Source organism: Phasianus colchicus, chromosome 6, assembly GCF_987193195.1.
Source record: "Phasianus colchicus chromosome 6, bPhaCol1.hap1.1, whole genome shotgun sequence".
In the NCBI taxonomy this organism is placed as follows: domain Eukaryota; kingdom Metazoa; phylum Chordata; class Aves; order Galliformes; family Phasianidae; genus Phasianus; species Phasianus colchicus.
The window spans coordinates 25132154-25154192 of record NC_143441.1 but is presented as its reverse complement, the minus strand read 5'-3'; the positions used below and the strand labels follow the sequence as shown (position 1 = coordinate 25154192).

The following is a 22039-nucleotide window of genomic DNA, read 5'->3' as shown; positions in this document are numbered from 1 at the left end:
TTCCACAGCACTGCAGCTCCCTTTCAACTGGCTTGCAGCTGAGAAGCTGGAACAGAGCTGTGGAGGTGCATGAGAAATACACGTTGAAAAGAGGCAGGAGGTGTGGGGCTGGTGCTTAGCTTAGGTTCCTCTGGGAAAGCTACAGGTTGTGGAAATGAAGATGTGGTCGTGGTGGTTTTTCTTACGATTTCATACAGAAAATGTTAAGTTGTGCCTTGAGGAAAGGAATTTTTCTTCTTTAAAATAGTATTTGTGCCTGGTCCAACCAGCTATTAAATACTGTGTGGGAGGATGTGGTACAATCAGCTGCCTTGAAGTTGTGAAGTTGTTTCTTACTCCTGCCTGTCCTTTGTTATTACGTGCCTTCGTTTCCTAGCTGATTTAACATAGAAAACTTTCTGTTTTTTTAAACATCATCTGTAAGATGCAGAAGTAGAGAAATTAATTGCAGGCAAAGTCTTTCCACAGTTAAATTTGGATAGGTAAAAAAAGCTTTTAAGGCAGTGCAACATACTCGGAAAATTAGTGCTGCATTAAAGAAAAAAAAGTGCACTTTAGTTCCACATGTTTAGTCCTGTTGTGATAAGTGTATTTTCATTCCATAATGGATTGCTGTAACAATTTCTCATTTGTGTTGAAAGTTGCTGAAACATGTTTTGTGTACTTTTTCAAACAGGGATTGCAGCTTCTTTTGCTGTAAAACTTTTTAAAGCATGGATGGCAGAGAAAGATGCCAATTCTGTTACCTCTGCTTTAAGAAAAGCCAACCTTGATAAGAGATTGCTAGTAAGTATAATATCTTTTCATTAATCTTTTTCTCCTATTGAGGAAGGGAGGGAAATAAAATGCAGGTGATAGTTTTCTTTAAGCATGTTTACTCCCCCTAGACTACCTTAGTATTTTCAAAATATATTGAATCACAACAGTGTTGTTATGGCTGTGTTGCACTGGAACATGTTCAGGAGCATTAAATACTGCATATCTACCTTTTGTCTGTTTTTCCTGTAGTTAAATGCCTTCCAAAAGGCTGAATGTGTGGGGCTTGGGAACTGTTTCTTTCTAAACCACTGCTAACAAAACACACCACCAGCAACTGCGTGAAGGTTTTTTCTTTTCTTCTTGTAATTTTTTTTCCACCATGGTAAATAAGAAACAAGATGCAAGAAGCTTGTTTAATCAGAAAATGATTCATATATAGCTTTCCAAGGTGATGGTGTTTGAATAGTATAAAGACAGCAGAGTAAGCCAGCAGCCCTTTGGTAGCATAAGTGGTCCTGCAGTGCTGACAGCAGAACTAGTGGAAGCAGCACAGGGAAAGCTTTCCAACCTTTTGTCTCAAAACCTGCGTTCTGGGTTTGTAGCAGTGGTCTGAAGTGTTTAGTGTGTGTGAAATGGAGCAGTGTCATGTGCCTTTCCCTGCTAGTGTGTTTCTGAAGATCAGTAGTTTTAATCTTCAGAAAGGTTGCTGTGATAATCCGATCAGACGTGCTGTATCCTGTGTGGTACTGCCTAGAGAATTTCAGCGCTATTTCCTGTTTCTATGGCAGTAATGTGTGATTAAGCAAGAATCTTTCAAAAGCAGAGCAGCCTCCCACACCCCTTGCTTTCTTCAGTTTGTATCTGATTTTCAGTCCAAATGATAAATAAATTGCAGCAAAGCTGGAAAATGGGCTAATTACACCATTTATTAGAGAGGAAGGAGAAAAGCCAATTGTCTTATTTCTATTTTGAAATTTAGTGAGTAAAGCATTCAGCTGCTGGCTCTCATTCCGCTGCTGTATTAAAGAACTGTCAAGTGTCAGTTGCTGTTGCCTAGCATAGATGCCTTGAGGAAGTTTCTTCCTAAACTGCTTTTCAGTAAACAAATAGAGGGTCTCTAGTCCCCTGCAGGGGGAGAAGAACAGACAGCTGTTCATTCCACAAGAGTTACAATGTAAGCAAATACCTTTGAATCCTTGTCAAGATAGGGGCATGCTCTAGCAGTTTTTAAGCAACATTTTAATTTTTCAAAGTAGCTGGACTTAACAAATCATAGATACACTGTTTATTTGAGTCTGAAATGTGATGATAAGGTAATGTTAACAGTGTACCTAATAGATACAGTGATCTTTACCTGATGCATTAGTGGTAATCATTGCTCAGCAGAATAGCAGTATTTAGGCTAGCGTGCCTGGGCAAGTTGAGTATTGCTGAGAGTGAACGTGTGTGATCCCTGGGAGGACACAGTAAATGTGCTTAGCATATAATGGCTTTTTCATTATTCATTTGTGCTTTCACTACAAGATTCAGAGTTTGGAAAATGCTCAACTGTTTTGGGCGCCATCTTAAGCTGATGGCTCTTTGTAAGTAGGTGCCCTTAACGTAGAACAGGTGTTGGGTTGTTATTTTTTGTTTTGGGTTTTTTTTGTATAACTGACCATAATTTCTTTCCTCTGCTATAACGATACAGTAATGTGAATGGAGTGTTGACTTTTCTACTGCTAATAGAACAGTAACTGATGATTCAGTGTTCACTCTTTGAAATTGTTCCTTCCATTTTGTCAAGAGCCCTCATTCATGGCTTATTTAACACAGAGTATTCCTGTACTTCTAGGAGCTATTTCCTGCCAACCGGCAGAATGTGGATCATTTTGCCAAGTATTTCACTGAAGCAGGTCTAAAAGAGCTCTCAGATTTTCTTAGAGTTCAGCAGTCACTGGGGACTCGTAAAGAACTTCAAAAAGAGCTACAAGAACGTCTCTCTCAGGAATGCCCAATTAAGGAGGTAAGGAGTGTTTTACAACTTCTGTTTATATAAACATAGTCCAAGACGTAAATACACAGTAAGTAGAGAGGAACAGATGTGGATACCTCAAAGTCTACTTCTATTTTTCTTTAAATTAATTTATTGATAAATTCAGTCAGTGGTTTCAACAGATGAAGGCAAGAAAACACCCTGTGGGTTTACAAATGCAGTTAGCGATGTTTTTATGTTTAGTTCTGCTTGATGAGAAAGTAATTCATCTAACTGTTAACTGTCAGCTTGGGCAGGAAGGAGAAAACTTATACTCCATTAATAGTAATGTTGCTGAGGATAGACATTCTCAGTGCTTCATTTTTATTCTTGTTCTAAATTTGATTCTTGTTATTTCTATACCAATTTGCCGTTTGTACTTGTGTGCAGAGTACTTGTGCAAGTACTTAATAAGGCAGATTTTCTACTGGTTGACTGGAAACATTGCTAAAGCCAGCACTGTATTTCATGCTTCAGATGGTGCTTTATGTAAAAGAGGAAATGAAAAGAAATGAGCTGCCTGAGCCAGCAGTGATTGGTCTCCTGTGGACCTGTGTAATGAATGCTGTGGAATGGAACAAGAAAGAAGAGCTGGTTGCGGAGCAAGCCCTCAAACATCTAAAGGTACATGCATGAATGAAGAGGGGAAAGGCCTGCTATGAAATAACAAAATACATTCTATAGCTGCCAAGTTTTACCTGTTTAAATACAGGAAATTTGGTCTTCAGGGCTAACTGATACCGCACAGTGTCATGTCCCTTCTTCAGTCACAGGAATGCAAAAATGAGGTTGTTCAAATTCTGAGTTGCTGTACTATGTCTCCTAAGTTTAGAGAACCAGGGCAAACTGAGGTGGTTGTAGCTTGAGTGCCTCTGCAATGTGTTCTCAGTGTGCTGAGGCTCTTTGCCTGGGGCTTGGTTCTGAACAATTGCTGAGACTCTGAGCTGCGCTGACCTGACTAGTAAGCCTACTGGAATTATTTTTGCAATGTCTTTGCCGGAAGGAAAGATATTTTGGGAGGCGTGATGAAGAGACACCTGTCTTTGAACAAAGCTGGTTAGATCCATGCAAGACTGCTGAGTTCAGAACCTATGAAATGTGTCTAGCTGGTGTTGACCCTGGGAGCTGGGTAGGTACTTCTAAACTAATAAGACAGGAACTGACTTGAGAGTTTCTGCACTGTATTGTACTCTCTGTAGAGTTACTCTCTAAGTGAGGCACTCTGGATAAGAGAACTGAATGTACGGAAAGCCAGATGACGGATTGCAGTATCAGTTATTTATTGATACAAAAGCTCTTATGACCTTGGGAAGAAGGGAGGTGGGTGTGGAACCATAGCAGTGACTGATTACTCTGTATTCATGGTTCTTCAGTCAAATCTGAAAGAATTGCAGTGCAAGAGACTTGAAATCAGAACAAGGGAAGAGAAGATCTTCAGCAAATTTAGTCCATTTAAGCTGTTAAGCTATGAACAAAAGAGTGCTCCTTCATATCCAGAACTGCAAATGTTTACCCAAAGACAGAAACCATCGGAGCAATGAGTACCTTTATTCTTATGGCAGCATGGATCTTAAGCTCGATAGAATTCCTCCTCTTTGTACTGATGGATTTCTACATCTGAACCATGTTCCCATGTTGGTTTGGCCCCTGCACTTATTGTCCTTTCATATGAATTTGGTTTTTCAAGAGCAACAGTCATGCTAGAAATGTAGTCACTTGAGATTTTGTGTAGTCTTTGATGGTAAAATTGAATGCCCTGTAGTCTTCTCCAGCCACAGTGACTCAAGTAATAGTGGGAAGAATAAGAGTTTGCAGAAGAGAGAGATTCTTTTGTTCTTTTGATGTAACGATGGATCATATGTCTTGAGCTGTAAGAAAGTATCTATTGATTGCTATCTAGTACTGCAGGGCAAATTACAAACGTTTGTTATTGGAATATTTGAATACTGGGAAGAGAAACATTGCTGGCTTTGTATAAATATTATTAACCTCTAGGCCACTTCTGATTTGGAGAAAAGACATTCTCATGGATGGGAGAGTTCTCTAGACACTTTCAGACTACAGATGCAGTTGTGGTCTCAGCATTGTGGCACTGAAGCTGCTGACCCGTTGCAGCATAACTTGAGGCAAATGGAAGATAATGCAGCTTCCCTTAGTCAGTGATAAGAGGAATATAATTTTATGCTGCTTTAGTTATTTAGACACTTCTGACACTTTCAATTGTATGTCTATACCAGTTATCGAGTTACAAAAGAATGTGAAGCAAGTCAATCAAATGTGGCAATATGAAGAATTCTTATTTCTAAACTGAAAAGTTAGGATTTTTTTTACAGGCAGTTGCAGATCACAGATCTGTGAATGGAATTGGGCTCTGTTGATGCTACTGAATAGACATAAACTGCAGTGTATATTGCCCTGCCTTCCTACAAGTTGATCAGATAACAGCTGGATGAGTAAAGAGCCAAAAGGGGAAAAGGAGGAGGCTTGCCTAAAGCCTCCATGAATGTGACCATGTTTTTTTCAAAATAATAAATTGTTTCTGAAAATATACATATACCTGTCTGAAATGGAAGAACTCAATCTGTGGTGTTAGCTATGTTCTAGTCACATTTGTTGGGAGCCCTAATATTATAGATCTGCCCCATTATATCAAGCCATTGCAAATCCAGCTGAAAAATGCCAAACTTCGTTTCTGAAAACAAAGAAGGACTGATCTGATCAGTGTAAGAACATTTTAAATAGTACCGTTAGCATATATTTGGTCAGTGGATCTGAAGATTAAAGGTAATTTATCTTCCCTTCAATTCTGAAAAATGCTTTTCATGTTGTCTTAAACATAACATGCATTTTGTCTTACCTTGTCCTCCTTTCAGCAATATGCCCCCCTGCTTGCTGTCTTCAGCACTCAAGGCCAGTCGGAGTTAATCCTTCTCCAGAAAGTGCAGGAGTACTGTTATGACAACATCCACTTCATGAAAGCCTTTCAGAAGATAGTGGTACTCTTTTATAAAGGTAAAAGTATATATGTGCTACTATATACTTTGCATGGACATTGGACCTGGCACTGACTTGACCACATTGTACTAAGTTATTAAGCACACTATGGACGTGCATGACAGGCAGGAATGAACTGTTAGAAGCAGTTAATCAGAAAGAGATCCCTTGAATATCTCCTTTGTAGGTAGACCTTAATTTTGCCCTCATAAGTCATTATCCAGTGGCATAGTTACTCTTTATGCCGACTGCTCACCTGTGATGTAAAAGGAAATGGTATTCTGTAGATAACTGCATGCTCAATGATTATGTTGAACTCTAAAATATTGTATGCTTTCTTAGTTGAAAGGTGCATGTGGCAGCAGGAAAAGTCAAATCGAGCCTTTCTTTTTCTATTGCATTTTTATTGCAGTGAGGTAGCATGAGCAGGATCTCAGCAGTGTCTGCAGTCTGAGTGGGCTTTTGTCCTAATGGAAAACTAGGTCTATGAAAAAATTCAATTTCTGGCAGCTGTAAAAGTAATAGTAAAATAAAATAAGACATAAAAATATTGAAGCTTGCTTTTAAGAAATTTAGGAGGAGTTAAATCCTCTTTTCAGGAAGATCTTTCAGATTATTTTATTACCTCTGCCAGAATATAGCTTTCCTTATGCTTTTACTTTTCCATTTTCTTCTTGCAGGTGTCATAGTGAGGGATTTATTTTTTAATTGTGAAATTGACTTTCTTAGCAAGTCTATTCAGATCAGGTTGTCAGAGTCTAATGATTTTGTACTGTGTATAATGGGTGAGTGCTGAACAGTTTGTTCTGACATTCTTGCTATAAATACTTGAAGGAGAAAAATCAGCAGGAGTAGCAGCCCAGTATTGATCTTAGTTCACTCTGTTGTGTCCAGTACACATTCAAGGCAAACAAGTTCAGATTGTTAAAATAATTTAATGGCTTCAGAAGGTGTAGCAAGTGAATGAGAGAGGTTTATTTCAATCCTTGTGTCAATATCCTGTGGCCTCAGTGATCGAGTGCAACCTGCTGCAAGTACTTAATATTGAGCTCTCTTTGGAAAAGAGAATTTACTTTGTGCTTTGCAAATGAGCACTGCAGTGGCTGTGCATTTGAACAGTGAGTGATGGTAGAAACAAATAATTTCGTATAAGACTCCTTTCAGAATTGTTTTGTAAGTTTTTTCAAAGTTATTTTATCTGCCTGATTGGTAGATATACTGTTCCTACTAGCAGTTGTGAGCTTGATGTTACAGCCAATAGCAGTGGGATCTCTCTGAGCCTGGACAGAGTGAGAAAGTCATCAGCTCCATCTGTTTTAGGGCAGCTTTAGAATCAAGCAAGCTGTGTACATTAGGTCAGGACATGCTTCTGAATTAACCAGGAAAGATTCTGGGAACACTAGTCATCCCACTCTTATTTCTCCCCCATCTATCATGCTTTCGCTGCTCATGATTGGTTTGTTGAGAGCTATAAGGAAGATATCAGTCAGAAATGGGGACTGAAGCCTGCCTCTGCTTCATTTTGGTGCTGGTGATTCTCACCCTTTCCTTCTCCTGGCTCCGACCTACCAACTAGAAACAAGCCATCCAGTTCCTTTAGAGAGACATGCTTTACCACAGATTCTTTGCTGATGATAGCATATCTTATGTTTCATGTTAGCTTTTAGGGGCTTCCTTGACTATTAATAGTTATGCTGGCAGTGAGGGAACAGCAGATGCTTGTGTTGCCCTTCCTGTTCTGCTTCAATGGTGACTTGTGTAGGATCTGGAGAGGTTTCAGAGTACCTTGTGACTTTTTTCTAGTGACAAATGGAGGCATCTGGAGTATCTGTGGATGGATAGCAGAAGTGCAGCTATTTACCAGCAGGCATGTGGACAGTTTATTGCCTATTACTCATCACGAGTGAGTGTTTCCTGGGCATAAAGATGATCATCAGTGATGTTAGGCACTAAATGTCACCCATGCTTTGACAAATTTAGTTCTATGACTATTCTTAAGAGTGCGTTCAACATCTTCCATTTCAATCCTTCCAGTTTTCCATCATGAAAGATGCAGACTTTCTTGAATAGTAGGAATCTTACACTTAAAAGAACTGAATATTCAAGTTCCACTTGACAGACAGGCTTTGGTAGGTTTTTTTGGAATAAAATTATCTTTAGTCTTCATTATTCAAATACCATTTCTTGATACCAAGTACAAAATTTTCCCAGGGGGAAAAAAAAAAATAAAGACTATAACTGTACAGCGGGTGACATTTCTTGTACTGAAAGAGCTCTTGCTTTAAGACTGTCCTGCAGGATGAGTTATCTGCAGTAGAGGAGCTGAAATTTGTGAATTGTGTTGGCAGCTGAAAGCATGCAGCTATGTAGTTAAAAACAGAAGTGCATTCACACTGGGTGATTTAGTTCAAAGTCATGACCTAAACTTCAAGTAATGTTCCACTTAACTTCTGGGCTCTCTTGAGTCTCTGCTCTGCAACTGTGCCTTTCAAGATGGCTGTGCCTGAAGGCTTTGGCAGTGGATGACTTGAGTGGTAGTTGGCTGCATGTGCGGGAGAACCACCTGGGACTGCAGTGAAACTGGGGTGCACATGCCCACAAACCACAGGAGTTCAGGTTCAGCTGTTAAAAATCTATCTATAATCAAGTTTGATAAGAAACTTTCCACCTTCCATCCCCCTCAGTGTTCCTATTGCTTCATAGAAACCTAGAGGTACGATTAACTCATCTCGTTGCTTGATTGTTTAGTTGAGCATCTCAGTGCTGACAGGAGTGCTTATTTGAGCACTGGAGGCATGAATGTAGTTCAGATAATACTGCTCAGTAATGAAAGGAGAGTTGCATTTGCCCTTTTTGTAATTGAAAACTTTCTCCTCCATTAGTGTAGGAGGCTTATTGCTATGGAGTTGTTATATACAGGCAAATTCTTCATCCACCTGACTGAGATTGTTTTAATCCTCAAGGCACGTTGGGAGATTGTATGCTGCTGTTATCAGATTGGGTTTGAGCAGGGGGAAGAGGTAAGTTTTCTTCTTCCTCTTTGGCAGCATACCCTTAAAGCTCATAGGCTGTAAATCAAGAAAAGGATTTACATAGAGGGATTAAGTTCCAGCTTCACAGGAGACCTTGTGAAATGCATTCTAAGCTTGCTCAATGAAAATCTGGCTTTCTTAAATGCCATAATGCTTTTGAGATGCTGTTAAAGATGGCTGGCAAGTATTTAATGCAAAGTAAAAACCTTTCTTAGTTCCAGTGTTTCTTTTAATGTTGAGGAAAACTTCACTGTGTTGGGATTTCAGAAAGGTTTGTGTCACTCTTAGAGTTCTCTAAGTGCGCAGCTGATGTAGTGAAAAACAACAGCTGGTGCAGTCTTGCTTTCCTTGTATTTTCAGCTTATTGTCAATTACAGCAAACTGCAGAAGAGATTTTATTTTGGAAAAGTGTCTGAGGGATGAGGTAACTTACAGTTGCATGCACTGACTGAAATCCAAATTTTCAGGGAGGTGTTTTGTGTTCAGTTATTGTGGGATGTCTTAGGTTAGTTTTGATGAAGTTCAAATGTATCCCAGGTTGCTTCCATCTGTTTGTTATTCAACAGCACATGTGCTATTGAATACTACTACTCTCAGTCCAATTCAGTCAGATGCTTTGGAGTTTTGGTGTCACTTATGTCAGTTTGCCGCATTATCTTCACGGCAACATCTGTTGTAACCTGTTGTAGGTTACAGAGAAATTGGTGGTCAGGGTCCACGTTTAAGCAAACGAATGCCAAATTGGTGGGATGATACCAAAGAGTTTGAGGAAACAGGAAAGCATTCAAAATAAATGTATTGATTTTGCAGAGCAAAGAAGGGTAATTTTCTTCAAAGACAAGAAGAATGGAAATTTTAATGAGATGCAGAAAGCTGTCTTTTTATAGAACAAATACAGTTTGATTTTTTTTTTTTTGGTCTTCCCCTGCATTTTGTAACTGCCAAAATGCCATTGTGGATCCCAGATTTTGTCTCCACAGCCATAAATTACTGAGATATTTGGCTTGGCTGGATCACAGAAGCTTTGTTCTCGAGGCTAAAGGTCTGTTGCTAGACCTAAATTTACATCTGTTGGAAACAATAAGTGTCCTTGCTGTTTGTTAGGATTTCTTTATTTTGAATTTTACTCAGTCTCACGTTCCCTCATTGATAGTTATGTTGTTGTTGATACTTGACAAAAATGTCAGCTGAGCAGTTCCTTAAAATGGGCAGTCTAAATGGTGGTCTTACTCTTTTTGGGTAATGCATTTTATAAAGCTTTAGGTGATAATGATGTCAAAAATCCCTATTAGTTCTCTAAATTGTGCAATCAGGTGGTGTCTGTTACTTCAGATTTCTAAAACTGTGCACAAGTCTGTGATCCAGCAGCAAGAAAAAAGATTGTATTCTTGTGGTGACTTCTAATATGTGCAGGCTGTTTTCTGACATTTCTAATCAACCATCTTCTGTGGTACACTTAAAGCAGATAAGCACAGAACTTTCCTTTATGGAAGCATAATATCTGGTACTTGATTTTAAGTCTAACACATTTTGCTGCATTTGGAATCCCTAATGTCCATCAAATACTCTGTAGTTGAAGCCTAATGCTAAGCTTGTTCCATTGGGATCATATTAGCTTATTTTTTGCTGCCTTTGAAAAACAAAACCAAACAAAATCAACAAAAAAAAAAAAAAAAAACCAAACCAACAATCAGTGTCTTTCTTCCACCATCTCCTAACTTCTAAAATACATATTGACTGTATAAATGCTTATCTCTATTTCAGCTGATGTTCTGAGTGAAGAAGCAATTCTCAAGTGGTATAAAGAAGCACATGTTGCTAAAGGCAAAAGCGTCTTTCTTGACCAGATGAAGAAGTTTGTTGAGTGGCTGCAAAATGCTGAAGAAGGTATGGATATGTTTAAAGAAATGTGGTAGTCTCCTGGCAAATCAAATGTGAGATTTTTTCCAGATTTGAGTTGTGCTAGGCATATGAAGTATGCAGACTTGGAATGGAAAGCAGCAGACATGTCTGCTCCATGTTGTTTGCAGTCATGCTGAAGCCTAACAACACTTGCTGCCTGTTAATTCAAGTTGTTCTTTTAACTCCTTAAATCATCAGCACTGGTTGTCAGTAGATATATTCTTAAAGCTTCTACAGGAAGGAAAGAATATTTAGCTATATCTACATAACCGAATGACCATGCAAGTGTGGAATGTGCTGATGTACTTGTGCTGCCTCACTATGGCTAGCACTCTTCTCTATCAATACCTGTTTTGCTATTATCACTTGTACTGACTGCACAAACAGAAGTCTGCCCATACAACTGCAGTTGAAATTTCTTCTATCTGAAAGCTTAGGCTAAGATATATGATCTGTGTTTACTGCCTTAAAGCAGTTACTGGGGAGAGTAGCTGCTTTCTCTGGTCCATAACTGTTTTTCGGCTCCTTTCACATTTTGGACTACCAATCTTGGTCACATTAAGCATTTTTCCCCTTCTGTTTGTATGTCTTTCTCTTCCTCTTTATTTTTACACTTTTTTGCATAGCTCATCTCACAGATGGACTTAATTACGAAGCCCAGTACTACTAAAAACGAAGTGTTGTATTTAGAACATGCAGATCATATTTGCTTTGAGAAATCTGATCTCACATGTTATGTTTGTGTCTAAGGCCCTTTCCTGTCAGGTGAATGCACAGAAATACAGTATGATGCAAAGTAGCTTTTGGAGACAAAAACACTGTGTGTTCATACTTATAAGTTGCTTTTAATGCTGTATTACATAAGATATCTGTACAGCAGGAAATCTGTATTTCCTGGTGTAGACTAATACTTTGTGTGATTATAATGACTGATATTTGCAGAGCAAATAGTTAAAGGGGTAGCAGTAGAGTTTACTTGGAGAAGTTAAAAGAGTGAGAAAATAATGCTGATTCTTTATTCAGTTCTGCTCAGATATTCGTTGGCTGTGTCTGCAGATGAGGAACAGAATAATTCATAGTGAGTTAAAATCAAAGAATCACGGAATAGGAATCCTAAATTGGAAGGAATGTAACTTGTAACAATCAGGAACTACCCTATAGAGTTTAACAGTGTAGAACCCGACCTTCAGGCTCTTTTTTTGGCTTATCCTGTGTAATCTGTTAACTTTCCCTACGAGGTACTAGATGTGATAAAAACTTTCATTGGAATTTTGGAAGGATATTTGGTTATTTTTTTTATAGAACTGCATCACTATTGTTGTGCAACCCACATGAAATACCTTTCTTTTCTTCTAGAATCAGAATCTGAAGGGGAGGAGAACTAAGAAGGTTCAACAAGCACAGACTCAATCTAGGTTAATGCCAAATGCACTTGGGAATGCCATAATGTTCAAGCAAAGAGGCTTTACTTCAGTGTCATACAGAAAATTTTAGGCTAGGCTTTCCTTTTGTTTAGAAGAATAAAGGTTTTTAATGGAGCCCTGAGGCATTAGATGCTTTTCTTGGGACTCTACCTCTGGCTCATTGTACTCTAACTTAGGCAAAGACATTCATCAAGGAGCCATATAAGAAAAGTGAAATGAAATACTTATGGACTCCTTTTTATTAACGGTCTTTTTCAGGTACTATGGTAATGAACACTCCAATTTCTGTTTATAGAACTGTTTGGTCTGTGTTTGTAGCTCAATATTGGCTTGTGTATGTGATTTGACACCACCGCATTTTTTTGAATAAATGGCTTTTATATCTTAGTTCTGTGGTGTTGGTGTGTTACATATTCACCAAACTTTTACAATTCCTCAAGTGAAAATTACACACAAGAGTGTTAAGAAATGGTTTTCATACTTATTCACAAAATGAAGATCAATAGTTACTTGGCATCAGTAGACAAATGAGTGAGATTCCATAGCAATTGCTGATATATTCAATTAATTGCAGCAGTACAAAGAAACAAATCTCTGCAGTCTTAATTTTGCTTGTAAAAAAAAAAAAAATTATGCAAATAAGTAGAATAATACGGTGTTTTCAGGACAAACTGCACTCAGGTATTGATGATAGCTAAGTTTTGTGAGAAAAAGCATCTGATTTTAGAAGCATTAATTTGAAAATGTGCGTGACTAGAAGACAGTGTGTGAAATCAGACATACTCATACCTGTGTGATGTTACAGGTTACAAGACATTTGACTGAAATATGCAAATGAATGTATAGACTTCTCAAGAGATCCATCCTGCTTTCTTTAATATTCCCTTATGCCTTGATGTGATGTCATTTACATCTCCAGTGCCTGGGACCTGGCTAGGATGTTGTTTACACAAAGCCAATGCACAGTGTTGTACACACATGCAAGCCTCAAGCCCAGAGTTGGAGATCTGACATTGAGGGAATGCTCACTTGATACTCCATCAGAGCTGCTTGTGTTCACGGATGTGAGCTGAGCAGTGATGTCCTGTGTAGCTCAGTCTCCCAGTTTGCACTCTTGTCATACAGCAGTCCATCAGGTGGCAGTTGCTGCCATTTCACTTTTCACGGGCCAGGTTACTCTGCATAGTCATCTTCTGCCTTGCTCCTCCCTCTGCTGTGCCCAGAATGATTGGGGCAGTGAATTAGTTTGCCTGCATCAAGCCATTCCACTTCATCTTCTCTTGAGGAACGTGTTATTTAAAATGCTCTGTGTCATTCCCTTTATGATAAATGAGCGATTGGATTGGTAAGGACTACAGAGAGGTTTATGTATTTACGGGGGGGAGCATGAAAGCATAATTAATTAGTGAAATGGTGTATCTTGTAATTAGAAACCAATAAGCTATCCAACAGTGTAGATTTTTCTGATGGGAAAAGTCAGCACATGATAAACCACAGATCATGTGGCTTTAAATAAGCATCTGGTTTTACAGGAAGCAGCATACATTAAGCAGAAATGAAGTGCTGCTGAATGCCAGCTTTCCATCTAGAACAATATTTATTTTTGTACAGGTATTGATTTTGGAAAGAGGAAATACATTATGTGGATCTTTCCGGTAACTTGTAGCAGTGCTGGGCAGACAGTAGGGCAGTCGTATTAAAAGTAGAATTGATGAATTAACTGGATGCTTTCCAGTTCAGTCTTTTTTTATTACAGAAAATAAATCTGCCAGGCACTGCTGACCTGGGATGATCTCTTCAGTGCAGCTGCAATGTGATAGCATCGATTTGTTAATGATAGAGAGCCGCTATTGCTGGGAATGTTTTGCTTTCAGAATTGTTCTTTTCAAAGGTAGCATGAAGATTCAGTTCGGTGTATGTAAAATTACATTTCCATGTAATTTAAAACTCAGGCTCAGTTCAAAGGAGCCAACCTAGACTAATGCACAAAGGACACAATAACATACACCTGTGGGTGAGGTCACCATGGGCTGCTGCGACGTGCTTGGCTGTGGGCTGCCTGAGCCATCTGCTGGAAAGGAAAAACATTGCTAGCAAATGCTGCTTTCTGGCAGGGCTTGGTTGGTTGTGAATGCATCTGTGCCTCCAGTGTATGGCAGGCACAGACAAAGTTCTCCGCTGCACTCAGCAGGGTGTGCTTCAGTGAAGCTTTGATCCTAGGAGCCAGGCACTCATCACAGCTGCGGGATGTGATTTTCTCCATCTCTTTGTGGTTGGGTCAGAGATAAATGGGTACTTTCAGGATGGCACCACTGACCACGTTGAGACCTGTGTTTCAGGCCGGGAGGAGGAGCCATGTGCAGCACTACACTAGCAGTCAGCATAGACTTCACTGGGGTCAGAAAGGACCTATGTCAGATGGAGTTGTCAAGTTCTCAGCCATACAGGTCTCAATACCCCACATCTCCAGTGTTCATGTCTACGTCTGAAGCTTAGCTACTGAAAGTTCCTTTCAGCTTGCCCACCCCCAGCAAAGCATATTGTAGTTTTGCTTGGGCTGTATTTCTATTTTTCAGCAGTTTTCCCAACTTAATGTTTGAGGTAAGTTTACTTGTGGACTTGTGTATTTTCAAATTGTATTTAGAATATATGCTGGAAGGTCAACTAGGAAGGTGTAACTACAAACAGAACTACTACCATCAGACTGAATTTCAGTACAAATACGTGTGATGATTGGGCTTTGCAAAAAACCAGAAACAGGATCTGGGTAGAGGTGGTGCTAAACTTCTCAGGTGAAGCATCCTTATATAAGAGCCTTCACAGAGTCCAAATCTCAATTTAAAAAATCCCAATGCTAAGCAGTTCTTCAACACTAACCTTAGGTTAGTATTTCTCTGCTAGGGAAAAGTTATCTAGTAATTCTAGAGAAGTCATCATTAAATGTATTATTCAAAGCTGAAGTTAAAATAAAAATAACTTTATAGAAAATGTTTTTCACGTGACATACAGCATTTAATTTTGAAATGTCAGTGGAATCAGAATTGTAAGGATTTCTTTTACTCAGCAATAAATTGCAATAGAATGCACTTTAAAATTGAGATCGTTGAGTTTGAAGGTGATTCCCCCCCTTCTGGTCTTCTCTTCTGAGACCATACTGAGTTATGAAAGCAAAAAGCCATTGGTAGTGCTTTAAAACAATCTTCCACAATACAAGTGCTCTGCAGGAGAGGGAATGTATTCTATCTGCACTCATTGAGTCAGGTTTTGTGGTCTTCACAGTTAAAGCCCTGCTTAGAGATCTGGGAGTCATTGATATAGTATTTCTGCTTCTGTGTAACTGCACCACAGCCTTACACAGAGTGGGTTCCTCCTCCACCTTGGTAGTATTGTTTTAAAAAAAAAAAAAAGCACAGCTTGCAATTGAGTTAATCCATCTTAATCCACTGGTTATATATTGAAATAATGGCCTGCTACACTGTTAATATTTAACAGTTTATGAACACAGGAGATATTTGTGAAGGGGCACATATGTTCCGTTACTAGATACCTGAAGTCTAATTTATTTCTGATTAATGCCCTGACCATTAATGGTCCGGTCGAAATACTTGAAAATGGGGAACTATTTTTGAACACTACTTTGAAAGATAAATAAAATACATAATTCTTAAAAACGCTTACTCTGTATTCAGTATATAGGACATGTCTGCACCTTGGCAGAGACCCTGTTGTCCGCCCCAGATTCCACCATCTCCCAGTCAGGAGGAAGAAAGAGGCTGGCACTGTGGCCACTGATCTGACACAGCCGTAGGCTGACAGCAGCATTTTGGTACTTGAATCTGTCACATGGCTTCTGGGTGCCAAAAGCTCATTCACCTCCACCTAAGTATCTCATTTAACAGTTCAACATTAACAACTGCCCCTGAATCCTGCACCCTGCACCAGTACTTCAATTGGTGGCATTACAGGACTTGAGAATTTGCTTTCCTACCACCCAGCACAATTCAGCCTATGGGGCTGCAAAGAAACTGCAAACTCAGGAGTTGCTGTGGGAAAAATTAACCTGGTTTATTTCTCTGACATTCTCTGATTTTTGAGTGTATACAACAATAAATAAATAAAATTAAAACAACCCAGAACAGATAAATGACAACACCATGGCTACTTTGTAGTGATAACATACATTTGTGTTGCACTCCTTCAGTATATCAGCTGCCTGAGATGTTTCTATTTATTTTTCCCTGATGAAGCTTTCTGACAGCTTCATCATTTTCTCCATATCATTACTAATTATTGCTGAGATATTTGCATAATGCTGACAACCATACATTTTAGCAGAAGGAGTAATAAAACAGTATTGTTGATGTATCCAAGGATACGGCCTCTGTCTCTTCAAATAAAATAAGATCAACCATAGAAGAACAAATCAAGTATGAAGCATCCTTTGCTCCCAGTCAGATCAATTCTCATCTATGGTAACTCTTGTAACTCAACCTCCCAGGTTGGCCCACATTTCCAAAAAGGCTTGGAGCACGTTGTCCTTCAGCCCAGGTTCTGGCTCTGCCAGCTGCTGGGAGGACTGAGGCAGGAGCACTGCCTTGGCCTCTCCTTGGTGTCCCTGTAGCATGCACACAGGGCCCAGGGGAAGCTAAGCACACAGACCACATCTGTTGGCACACTTTGTCCCTTGCTTGGAAAATCTGTGTCAAACACAAAAATACCCTCAGTGATCAGATTTGTATGGATACATCCTCTAGAGATTCCAAATAGGGCTGTGTCTTCTCAGGGGAAAAGTCAACTCCAGGAAACACTGCCAAATGAGAGAGAGAAGGAGCACCCAGCGTTAGTCATGTGAGCAGCATAGGACACAGTAAGAAGAAGAGAAATAATTTGGAAGAGCTGTGTAAATCGAGGTGATGGGCTGTCCCTTATTCACCACGTGGGTTCACTCGTGCTGCTTTTATAGTTATGCTACAGAGCACTGTTACAGTACCTTTATCTCTGTTTATTTCCTTTTGTTTCAGTTTTCAATGTCTTTTGTCCATATTCAGATTCAGTTTCCTTTACATGTTTCCTTGGCTTTGTTTGTTGGGTAGTTGTATTATTTTTGCAATAACTGGTTATAGTCGAGTGATTTATGTAACATGTGTCATTGTATCTATGTGATGACTTGGTGGCTGTCACTGTACCTGAAATCTTTTTTTTTTAGAGAATCCATCCTGAAACAGCAGCTGATGGTGCTCTTTTAGCTGAAGAGTTCTAAGGGCAAAATACAGATCAAATGTTAGAGGCACAAGCCGGAGTGATTCATTTAAGCCTAAATGACACTGTCCTCCCCTAAAAGCCTAGAAAACCAAAAAGCACTTGTTTATGTTCTGCCTGGGTTCAAAATCACCTTTGTACACTTCTAAATTTAAATAGGATAGAGGAAAGGCAAGAATCAGACATGGGCAAGAAAGATCAGCATGGATAAATCAAAGGTGTGTGAATTTCTGTACTAAAGAAGTGCTGCAGCAACTGGTTCTTGTGAGCCCAGAATCCAAATGGTTTCCACAGAGCCCAGAAGAGATCTGTATCCACTGACAGCTTTCAGGCTACTGACTGAAAAGGAACACAGGGTGGTGCTGATGCTGCAAAACAACACTGACTTTGAATATGAAAAAGGCACAAAGGAAAAGCATGGCCTTCTTGGGAATACTAATCCTTGGAGAGAAAGAAAAGTACAACTTTGTCCCGCATCAAGGGAAGAATCATGAAGGGCAAATTCAGTTTCTCTAAAAGTAAACTCAGGGAAAGCACAGAAGCTCCACAGACATGAAGGAGAAAGTGACAGCAGAAGAACAGCCTTCCAATTGAAGTTTTCCAACAATGGGAGGGTCTGAACTGTGCTGTAGGTCATATTTAAATGTGATTTTGTTTGTATGATAAAATTCATGCTTGCTGCTCTCTCAAGAAATCACTTACTATATCAGAAACACAGAGACATCCTGGAATTCTCAAGAATACTTATTCTACCCCATGAAATGGGAATGATGGGAAACCATATATTCCCCCAGGATGCAGAAACTCTTCCAGTTTGGGAGAAGTTACTGACCTCTAATTATGCTAACTCACTGCTCAGCAGCTGTCTTTCCCTCCTATGTTAGCCTGTAATGTGCAGAGGTACACATTGTACACTACTGAGAAGCATCTCAACAGTGAAGAAAGTTTGAAATAAGTGCAAGACCTTGCAGTTTCATCCCCAAACGCTGGGTGTCAGCAGATGCTCCAAGTAGCAAATTGCAAGTTGTGTTTTCTTCTCTTTGGTAGTTTCTAGGCACTTAGCACACTATTAACCTCATCTGCTTGCAAGAAGACCACTGAAAGCTGTGCTAACAGATGACCATACTCCTGAGCACTTTTGTTACAGTATGTCTATTAGAGCCACATACTCATTCAGTACTTTCAAGGGAGAAGACCAGATGATGGAACTGCTTCCCAGCTTGCACACAGATGATGTGTGGATATTAAGCAGAACTGGCTGGCAGCAGCAGATTGTTTGGGTAACGAGGGGAAACAGCCGTCACTTTTTTCTATATGCTCCATATGCATACTTAAAAGTACTGTGTTCAGCTTATTAGCAGCACATGGCTGTAGGTCTCCTCTTTGCAAGAAAAGAAGCTCAGTGGCTCTATTAAGGAGGTATTCTAAGGAAAGATGAGCTGCAAGGGGCAGAGACCAAGTATTTATTACTGTATTGATTGCTTCAAAATGTGCAAGTGTCTAAATGAGTAATGGCACTAGCTTAAGACTGATATTATGAAGGAAATTGGGTTCTTTAAATTTACCTTCTGAATTCTGAGCCAGTTGCTGCTCATATTTTCAAGATTTTGTTCACAACAATGCTGTTTTTTTTTCCTGTTTCTGAGAGATTCTCACGTCATCACAGTGTGACAGCAGCTAACTCTAATGTAAGTAAGCCAAGGTAATGGAGCAGGGTGAGCATGCTGACTGTGCCTTGCAGAAATCAAAGGAAAACAGAACACGGGTAACACTATGATTTCTCATTCAGTCCTTCTATTCTCCCTGTGAATTTCCTTCATCTGGTGATTGCTGTTTGGGCCAAGCAACTCCATTCTCTCACAAGTGATCTATTCCACTTGAGCAGAAAGTAAAAAAAAAAAAAATAAAAATCAATCAATCAATCAATCAATCAGCACATGAAGGCATTGGGGGGGGGGAAGGCTGCTCTGCCTTCTGAATGCATGATATATATATAGGGCTTGTATGGGAACTGCTGAGTCACGGCCTGAACCTCTGATTAGTCACCTGAGGCGAGCAATGAGTCAGCCCTGAGAGCACAGGTGAAAGCAATTCACCTGTGCTGCAGGAAGGGGTGGAGCCTGGCTCCACCTCTCCTAGACCCATTTAAGAGCTGACTACCAGTGGGGAAGAATCTTTCTCTCTCTTGGGAAGATTCACTACAGTGGTCTTTCCTGAGCAAGCCCACGACATGGGTAAGCCTCCTGTTTATTCTCTTTGTCTTGCTGTGCCTAACTCTCTTGCTTATTTAGTTATTATAACATCTTAATATTATTAAATTATATAATATTCCTTTATATAATTTTCATTGATTATACAGGGCTGCACATCTTCCTGTGCATTGCCTGCCTTCTCCTTTTCTAGCTTGTTATGACCCTGATTAAAAAAAAAAAAAAAAAAAAATACATTCACTGATTATTATTAAGCAAATGGCCTTGTGCTAGGGAAAAACACAGCATTCACAACACACAGCATTCACAGCACAGCATTCAAAACACAGCTTGTGCCCTTGAGAAATTAAGAATCAGTTGAGTGTGTTTTGGAATGAACTTGCTTATCTGGAACATGACGCAGAGCAGCTGAAAGAATGAAGTGAAGCTGAAGTGCAATGGCTGCTTTTTTTTCCACCAAAACCAAATACATGCATTTCTTAGACTAAGGATTCAATTTGGTTTTTTATTATCTACACCTTTAAGTTGTGACATTGGCCTAGAGAAGGCCTGTCACAATGTTTCATCCTAAGAGTTATCCCTACTTTGAGCAGCAGTTTGAATGTGATGATCTATGGGGTCCCTTCCAACCTGTATTTCTCATGGTTTTGTGGCAGGCACAGCAACAAGCATGGACAGGGACACAGCCAACAGACAGACCCAATGACAAGCACTTACACAGCTTACATCAAGTGTACATGCTGGAATTTTCATTTGAGATGTAAAGCTTTTCCCCCCATCCATCTGCTCACGTAGCACAAAGCCTTTTGCTCAGGCCTTCCTGCTTTTCCATATCCCCATAAATGTTTTAGATTTCTACTCCTTAGCATATGATCCTTGATTACTTAAAGATTTCCCCAGGAATGCTCCTGGGGAATCACCTGGGAAGGCAGGCAGTGCATGGTACTCATTTTCCTCTTCAAACCAAATCTGGTGGTGATGGTTTCCACCTGAAGCTGATAAAGTGGAAATCTTTAGGATGTGATGATAATGAGAACCTGCAGCAGACATAACATAAAACCAATAAAAATTGCAATTATTTGAAAACTGCTTATATTCCCCACCGCTTCCACCCTACTGTTAGTCCTAGGCAATTACTCGTCTTATTGACCTCAGAGGTCTTGTCTTATGTTTAGTACTGAAGTTTGCTGGTTTTATCTCCAACCTGAAGAACAGAATGTCATAGGGATTTGGTGCCAGCACACCACGCTGTTCTGAATGATTCCCCCCACCTCCTGCTGGTGCTGAGCAGAAAGAGCACTGTCTCCAAGAGGCAGCCTTTGCAGCAAGCCTGCACCTGCAGAGAGGCACACAAATACCGTATGCTTAAGGGCACCCAGAAGTTTCTGATCTGGCTGCAGGAAGCATTACACCATTCAGCTGCCTGGGTCTAGAATTCTGCCTCTTTCTCTTCCACGCTTAACTGAAATCAGCCTGTTCTGGGATGTCCCTGAATTCTTTCCTCAGACAAAAGGAATGAGTTTAGGATCAAGCCTTTGAAGTGTTACTATTCACAATGCTGTTACGCTGCTATTTTCAGTCTCTGGTTACTTGTTTCTTTAATACATTAGCAGCAACAAACTATCCTTGTCCTAATTCTCTATCATCTTAATTCAGAATGGATTTTAAATGTGCTGAAAAAGGCAATTCTTACAATTAAGATAAGAGCTTAGGACTCCCTAGGACTGTTTATAAATCCATTAGATGAGTATTTGCCTCTTTTAATACTTTCAGAAGGCTGACCTCTAAAACACACTTTCCCTTTAAAATCAGATTCCTGGAGTTATTCCTTTCATTCTTTTTCTTTCCTTCAAATCTCACCTGTCCATACATGTAACAGGGACAAACTTCACCAAATCCATCTTTTGTCTGGAAAGCACCATTTGTGGGATAATTCAAAAGAAATGGGTATCAGCTGAATTAACAAGCAGACATGGTATCGTTACACTCAAATGTTATTTTCCCCCACTGCATGGTAGGTCATGGAATTTTAAAGAAAGGCTTAGACAGCAAGTCTGGACACCCAGTGGCTCAGTCCCATACCATGGCTTCATGCCTGCCTGTCACTGTTTCTCTTGCAAAAAGGCTCCAGTCTAAGGAGCTTTCTAATGGTGATTCAACTGTCCAGGCTTAACTTAAGAGCTTTATGCCATTGTGATTTTGGTCAGAAAGTTTCTCAAAGAATACCCCTAGCATCTGCCAGTCGAAGGAGACTGAACTGTTATTTCATTGTTTGTCATTTGTAACCACTTGCCAGAGTTACTAAACCCAGAACCTGCTACACCTTTGTGCTTTAGGAGGAGCTGATTTCTGACCTAGTTGTGTGTTGCTGTAACCGTTGGACTACAGTGGCACATTTTCCTGTCCTAATTTCCCTTTCTCTGTCTACAATGTTTCACTAGAAAT

General features: G+C 39.7%; 1 protein-coding gene across 2 annotated transcripts in view; it reads left to right on the top strand.

Annotated features, from left to right (window-relative positions):
• The window catches only part of BZW2 (basic leucine zipper and W2 domains 2), a 51562-nt gene extending 39050 nt beyond the window's left edge, over positions 1 to 12512 (top strand). For both annotated transcript variants that reach the window (XM_031590055.2, XM_031590054.2), the window contains exons 7-12: positions 677 to 786; positions 2594 to 2764; positions 3251 to 3397; positions 5647 to 5785; positions 10564 to 10686; positions 12058 to 12512. In XM_031590055.2, the coding sequence (XP_031445915.1) occupies positions 677 to 786; positions 2594 to 2764; positions 3251 to 3397; positions 5647 to 5785; positions 10564 to 10686; positions 12058 to 12086 (719 nt within the window). In that variant the 3' untranslated portion in view covers positions 12087 to 12512. The remainder of the gene's footprint in view (positions 1 to 676; positions 787 to 2593; positions 2765 to 3250; positions 3398 to 5646; positions 5786 to 10563; positions 10687 to 12057) is intronic.
• Positions 12513 to 22039: the final 9527 nt, after the last annotated feature.